Source organism: Kryptolebias marmoratus, linkage group LG8, assembly GCF_001649575.2.
Source record: "Kryptolebias marmoratus isolate JLee-2015 linkage group LG8, ASM164957v2, whole genome shotgun sequence".
In the NCBI taxonomy this organism is placed as follows: domain Eukaryota; kingdom Metazoa; phylum Chordata; class Actinopteri; order Cyprinodontiformes; family Rivulidae; genus Kryptolebias; species Kryptolebias marmoratus.
Genome location: NC_051437.1, coordinates 29,613,621 through 29,620,380, shown reverse-complemented (window position 1 = coordinate 29,620,380; position 6,760 = coordinate 29,613,621). Strand labels below are relative to the sequence as shown.

Genomic DNA, 6,760 nt, shown 5'->3' with positions numbered 1-6,760 from the left:
CCCCCCCCCTCCCCTGCACGCTGAGGCTGAAACCTGTCCGTCTGTGTGCAGCGGGCCATGGACACGTTGGGCTTCACTCCCGAGGAGAAGTACGGCTGCTACAAACTGGTCGGCGCCATCATGCACTTCGGCAACATGAAGTTCAAGAAGAAACAAAGAGAAGAGCAGGCTGAGGCTGACGGCACCGAGAGTACGACCCGTTTACACTTCATGTCATCAAACACAGATAATCATTCATGCAGCCTGTGCTGCTTTTATCAGTCTGATAAAAGGTGAAGGAAAATGGATTAATTAAAGATGCCTCCTCTGACTCAGACATCCTCTGGATAAAATGTACATCCGCCTGACCACGTCTTTTTAACGAGTATAAAAGTTCAGCTTCATTCCCCCTCAGTGACTGAATTACGGCTCGAAGGAGAGAAACTGAGCAGAATTTAAACACGTTTTGTTTCTGGTGTTTTATTTAAAGGAGTTTAAACCAGAGGAAGAGGATGACAGAAGAATTTAGAGGTTTTGACATGAGAAACTGATTCTTGTTGTCTGTGAACCACAGTTTTTATCTGAGTTTAATGTTTGATGCATGTCTAATTCAGCCTCATAATAAAAACCCTGACAGCAGATATATAAATAATACTTTCAGGTGTGGTTTTAAGGATGTCTCATCCTGTGTTCAGGTGTGGACAAGGCTGCGTACCTGATGGGCATCAGCGCCTCTGAGCTGCTGAAAGGCCTGCTGAACCCTCGAGTCAAAGTTGGAAATGAGTTTATCGTTAAAGGGCAGACAGTTGAACAGGTAACCGGTCTCCCGGCCGCAGCGTACCTTCTGAATCAGCAGCGTTTAAATGAAACAGGAGCGTTTCTGTCTGACTGCAGGTGAACTACGCCGTGGCAGCCTTGGCCAAAGCCACTTATGACCGAATGTTCAAGTGGCTCGTGGGTCGAATCAACTCGTCTTTATACACCTCTCTGCCTCGACAGTACTTCATTGGAGTTCTCGACATCGCCGGATTTGAAATCTTTGAGGTACAAACAAAAACCAGGACCTCTTTCATTTAGTCAGAGTAGACTCCATACTTTCAGGGACAACTGGTGAACCTGGCTACAGGCGGTAAGGGTTGTGGTGTGTTGGCGTAGAGTCTCAGACATTCAGGACAGTTCAGAGGAAACTCTTCTTCTGTTCCACAAGATGGTCAAAGCCAAAGACTTCCTGCCACTCTGTGATTTAAGAAAAGGCCGAGGAGGAACAGCAGGTTGAAGTCAGCCCTTCGGTTGGATCAGACTTAACCTGATCTTAACCATCATATAGCTTCTGATTTATCTCAGCCACAGTTCATCTCCCCCAACAACCTCTGATACTTTTCTCTGAGAGCTTAGAGAACTTTGTAAAAAGATGTATTCAAATTACACTTTTATTAAGGTACTTTTAATCTACCTGTCCTTTACCTGAAGCCGAAGTAAAGAAGGAGCTTTTAAAGAACCATCTGAAGTCTTCTGGTCTTGATATTCCATCTCTGTCTCCCTCCCTGCAGCTGAACAGCTTCGAGCAGCTGTGCATCAACTTCACCAACGAGAAGCTGCAGCAGTATTTCAACCACCACATGTTCGTCCTGGAGCAGGAGGAGTACAAGACCGAAGGGATAGAGTGGACCTTCATAGACTTTGGTCTGGACCTGCAGGCCTGCATTGACCTGATAGAGAAGGTGGGTTGGTTTCTGCTCCGTGAACTGACTGTTGAACATCCAGGTAACTGGTCTGTGTTTGTGTTCAGCCGATGGGGATTCTGTCCATCATGGAGGAGGAGTGCATGTTCCCCAAAGCCACGGACCACAGCTTCAAAACCAAACTGTACGACCACCACCTGGGAAAGTCCCCGAACTTCCAGAGACCACGACTTGACAAGAAGCGCAAATACGAGACGCACTTTGAGTTGGTGCACTACGCCGGAGTGGTGAGTGTCATCAGGGTCAGCTGAGAGGGAGTTTAAAGTCACTGGATCCGACTCTTCCACTGAAGATTTTAATTCCTATTGGGGCTCATGAGGAAGGAGGCAGATGTGGGCGCCTCATCATCCCCACCCAAATGTTGTCTGTCTGGGGATTCAAACCTGCGACCTCCCAGTCACAGGCTCGCCTCTCTAACCCCTGCCACCAGTCTTCCTCCTCTTCCTCCTGAGGGTCATTGGTTCTGTGTTTGTGTAGCCTGCATCTAACACAATGTTTGTTGTGCAGGTGCCGTACAACATCACGGGTTGGCTGGACAAGAACAAAGATCCTCTGAATGAGACGGTGGTGGCCATCTTCCAGAAATCCTCCAGCAAACTGATGGCTGGCCTGTTTGATTATTACATCTGCTCTGACACGGGTAACTAAACGCCTTCAGTAAATTAACAGCTTGGAAAACTACCAACAGCAGTACGGGAAGATGAGTGAGTCTGTGTGACGTGTGTGTGTTTGTGGAGTTGCAGCGAGTGATCTGAAGAGTGAGACCAAACACAGGAAGAGGAAAGCTGCATCTTTTCAGACCGTTTCCCAGCTGCACAAGGTGAGTTAATAAAGTACGGCAGCACAACTCAGATCTAGACTACAGGTACAAGTACAACAACAACAACAACAAATATCCAGAAATGTTACTTTCAGAGCTGAACCGGGTCGGCTCATCTCTACCCTTATCCAGTATTCCAGCCATGCTTTTGTTTCCACTTACCTGTGGTCGAGTCCCAGAGGAAATGGGTCCAGGAGGAAAACCCAGCTTGGATCTAGGAAGTCATTCTTCTGGTCCTGATCCTGGGGGGAGGCTTTGGTTTGACCCCGTCCTCCATGTTAGTCGAGTAGATGAGGTCAGGTTCAGGTTGGTGGTAGGCCACGGAGGGGTCACAGACATGCTGCTTCCTAGAACCAGAAACTGGCTTTAGGTACCTGGAACTATTCAGTCTTTAAAAATAAAAATAAAATAAACTGGGGCTTCCTGCTTGAATTAGTCCATATTCCATATATTAGTCTTTTCTGGGACACGTTCAAATAAATCAGAGTTTAGATGTCATCCTAACTAACCTGAACTAATGAATCATTAAAGTCTGCTGTCATCCAAGGAGACCAGAGTTTGCAGCTTTGGTCAGTATTGTGTAAAAGATTAGATGGATTTTGCAAATAATTTGGGTCACAGTAACCAGCTTTCATTAGATGAGTCCAGAACCAGAACCTCCTGGTTTCTAAACAACGTACAAGTAGTAATTTTCACCTGCTCACCTTTTTTTTGGTTGACTTGCAGGAAAACCTGAATAAACTGATGGCAAACCTCCGCAGAACCTGGCCTCACTTCGTCCGCTGTATAATCCCCAACGAGACCAAGAATCCAGGTACGTCCAACATTACTGGTTGATTATTGTGTTTTTGTAAAACAAAATCAATACGAGATATTTTAAACACCACAGAAACCAGGAAAATCAGGTTAATGTGTCCCCTCCCCAGGTGTGATAGACCCCTTCTTGGTCCTCCACCAGCTGAGGTGTAACGGCGTCCTCGAAGGAATCAGGATTTGCAGAAAGGGTTTTCCAAACCGTCTCCTGTACGCCGAGTTCAAACAGCGGTGGGTTTCAAATCTGATAACTACTGTGCAAAAGTCTAAAGCCCCCTCATCATCACCGTCCCCACCACAGTCCTGATCCTAACTAACCCAGGTCCTTTTGTTAGTTATCGTATCCTGAATCCTTCTGCCATCCCGGAGGACTCGTTCATGGACAGCAGGAAGGCTGCAGAGAAGCTCCTGGCCTCTCTGGACGTGGACCACACGCAGTACAAGTTCGGACAGACAAAGGTGCGGCAGACTCACACTGCCTGCCGGCCTTCTTTCAGTTTCATTCAAGCTGACGTCCAGTTTGCTCCTCTTTAGGTTTTCTTTAAGGCCGGTTTGTTGGGTCAGCTGGAGGACATGAGGGACTATCGTCTGTCCCACATCATCACTGCCGTTCAGGCCATGTGCAGAGGGAAGCTGATGAGGATTGAACGGCAGGACCTGACGTTGAAAAGGTCAGTATAAGGACCCCTCGTTTAATGTTTCTGGGAAAGGTTGAGACGTGTTTATCTGGTCCTGTTGACCTGTTGGGGGTTTGAATCCTTCCTTCCAGGGACGCCCTGTTGGTCATTCAGCTCAACATCAGGGCATTCTTCTCAGTTAGAACTTGGCCTTGGATGATGATGTTCTACAAGCTCCGCCCACTACTCAGGAGCGCCCAGGTGGAGAAGGAACTGGCTGCTCTGAGGGAGGAATTCGCCAAGCTAAAGGAGGCCTTTGAGAGGTTGGTTTCTGGATTAAAGTGAGCTGCTCAGAGGCAGACTGGCGTCTGATGGTTGTGTTCGTCTCCATCAGGTCGGAGGTGAAGCGGCGGGAGGCCGAGGAGCGACAGGTGGTGCTGGTTCTAGAGAAAAATGATTTGGCTCTGCAGCTTCAAGCAGTGAGTGAAATTTTTAACAGAGCTACAAATTACCTCATCCTTCAGCTGATTAACGCCCAGTTTTGAGCCTAACATTTCACGGTATTGTCCATTTCTTTTTCCTTAATCATCCAGGAGCAAGACAACCTGATGGATGCAGAGGAACGCTGCAATCAGCTGATTCAGTCCAAAATCTCCCTGGAGTCAAAGCTGAAGGAGATACAGGAACGTCTGGAGGATGAAGAGGAGATGACTGCCAGCTTGACGTCCAAGAAGCGTCAGCTGGAAGACGAGGTGTCGTCGTTAAAGAGAGACGTGGACGACCTGGAGATGACGCTGGCTAAAGTGGAGAAGGAGCGACACAGCGTTGAAAACAAGGTCCGGCAGCACGCCGCCCTGTCCCACCGCTCCCTCCACACACAGGATCTAAGGCTTCCTGTCTTCTGTCCAGGTGAAGAACCTGTCCCAGGAGATGTGTGTTCTGGATGAATCCATTGCGTCTTTGAGCAGAGAGAAAGCCGCCCTGCTGGAGGCTCACCAGCAGGCGCTCATCGACCTGCAAGCCCAGGAGGACAAGGTCAACATGCTGGCAAAGGCCAAAACTCGGCTGGAGCAGCAAATGGATAATGTAAGAAATTCTCCTTCAAAATTATAATCCTTACGTCAAACATGACAATAACTCAAAGCTACAGGGCAGCCAGTTTGCACTAATAATAAAACAAGATACTCATAGCTGAGATGTCAGGGTTGTACTCAAAAACTTTGCATGAATTTCTCCAACTTCCCAAAGATATCAGCTTATGGTGCACGAGGTTCTGAAGTCCAACACCTGAATGACTGACATGAAAACAGAAACTGGCTGCAGAGCTCCACGCTGGGATGGCAGACAGTCTGCCACCAGCTGCTCCAGACATGTTTTATGTGCAGAGTTATCCTCCATGCCCGTTTTGATTCTGCAAATGTCGGCTTCATTAATGGATGTGCACGTCTTTGTGGGTGATTTATGAACAACCAGAGGAAAAAACGAGGGGACAGCCTTACTTCCTGTTGTGAAGGTGCAGCACACAGGCGGAGGGCTCATAATGCTCCACAATGAAACTACAGTAGCTCTGAAGGGACAAACATCCTCTCCTCTCTGCAGGCCGAGGCCTCTTTAGAGCAGGAGAAGAAGCTACGAAGTGACCTGGATCGAACGAAGCGGAAACTCGAGGGCGACCTGAAGCTGTCCATGGATTCAGTGAAGGACCTGGAGAACCAGAAGGAGGAGCTGGAGGACCGACTGAAGAAGTAAGAAGATGATTCGTTAACAGTCTTTATGATCCTCAGAGAATCAGCAGAGGTCAGGTCAAACTTATTCACTCATTTCTTTGCTGTTTTCTCTTCATAAGAAAAGACTTTGAGTTGGATCAGCTCCAGGTGAAAATGGAGGATGAGCAGAGTGTGGCGGCTCAGCTTCAGAAGAGGATGAAAGAGCTCCAGGTGAGTCGGAGATCAGGAATGATGCTGCTTCCTGGTCTCCCTTCTCCTCGGCGCAGCTTCAGCGTGCTGTGATTGCTCCTCCAGACTCGCATCGAGGAGCTGGAGGAGGCGCTGGAGGCGGAGCGGGCGTGGCGTCTGAAAGCTGAACGCCAGAGGAACGACATCGCCAAGGAGCTGGAGGAGCTGGGAGAGAAGCTGGAGGAGGCAGGAGGCGCCTCAGCCGCTCAGATCGCCCTCAACAGGTCGTCAAGCTAACTTAGGCTACATCCATGATGGATTTACTGTTTTCATCCAAATATACGTCTTCTGTTGATTTAACAGAGTTAAATGTGTACGTGTATATACGCTACACTTCAGGTGTTCATAATTACTGTGTGCAAACTCAAACTGATCAATATTATCATTCACCAACACTCAGGCCTTATTTTGTTTTAACTTACTGCCCTTTAAACTGTAAATAAATGTCTTTATTCCTTTTTAACACAAAGACGATGACAGTTTGAAAGAGTCTGCAGCTGAACAGCTCAGACTCCTGTTTCTAAAAACCGCACATACTGTTGTTTGGAACAGAAAGCGAGAGGCTGACTTCCAAAAGATGCGGCGGGAGATGGAGGAGGCGGGGCTTCACCACGAGGCGATCGCTGCCACCCTGAGGAAGAAGCACTCGGACACGGTGGCGGAGCTCAGCGAGCAGATCGAAGCTCTGCAGAGAGCCAAACAGAAGCTGGAGAAGGAAAAGACCGAGGTCAAGATGGAGGCCGACGACCTGGCTGCCAACGTGGAGCAGCTGACCAGAACCAAGGTCCAAACGAAACCAGAAATCTAACTTTAACATCTGACCCTCCCCCCTCC

The 6,760-nt window shown here is 48.2% G+C and overlaps 1 protein-coding gene and 1 long non-coding RNA gene across 3 annotated transcripts in view; one reads left to right on the top strand and one right to left on the bottom strand.

Moving 5' to 3' along the window:
• LOC112449996 overlaps positions 1-2,976 on the bottom strand; it is a 15,516-nt gene extending 12,540 nt beyond the window's left edge. The window contains exon 1 of the long non-coding RNA XR_005233530.1: positions 2,704-2,976. This is a non-coding gene — a long non-coding RNA (uncharacterized LOC112449996). The remainder of the gene's footprint in view (positions 1-2,703) is intronic.
• LOC108228425 (myosin-7B) overlaps positions 1-6,760 on the top strand; it is a 19,514-nt gene that overhangs the window by 6,469 nt on the left and 6,285 nt on the right. Inside the window, exons 12-30 of one of the 2 annotated variants that reach the window (XM_037977175.1) lie at positions 52-190; positions 675-793; positions 874-1,023; positions 1,530-1,700; positions 1,769-1,948; positions 2,229-2,361; positions 2,465-2,541; positions 3,268-3,355; positions 3,468-3,585; positions 3,690-3,813; positions 3,889-4,025; positions 4,124-4,294; positions 4,366-4,450; positions 4,565-4,807; positions 4,881-5,057; positions 5,571-5,716; positions 5,818-5,908; positions 5,993-6,150; positions 6,479-6,710. In XM_037977175.1, coding sequence (XP_037833103.1) covers positions 52-190; positions 675-793; positions 874-1,023; positions 1,530-1,700; positions 1,769-1,948; positions 2,229-2,361; positions 2,465-2,541; positions 3,268-3,355; positions 3,468-3,585; positions 3,690-3,813; positions 3,889-4,025; positions 4,124-4,294; positions 4,366-4,450; positions 4,565-4,807; positions 4,881-5,057; positions 5,571-5,716; positions 5,818-5,908; positions 5,993-6,150; positions 6,479-6,710 — 2,739 coding nt within the window. Of the gene's footprint in view, positions 1-51; positions 191-674; positions 794-873; positions 1,024-1,529; positions 1,701-1,768; positions 1,949-2,228; positions 2,362-2,458; positions 2,542-3,267; positions 3,356-3,467; positions 3,586-3,689; positions 3,814-3,888; positions 4,026-4,123; positions 4,295-4,365; positions 4,451-4,564; positions 4,808-4,880; positions 5,058-5,570; positions 5,717-5,817; positions 5,909-5,992; positions 6,151-6,478; positions 6,711-6,760 lie in introns of both variants that reach the window. The other variant, XM_037977174.1, reaches the window with a different exon arrangement.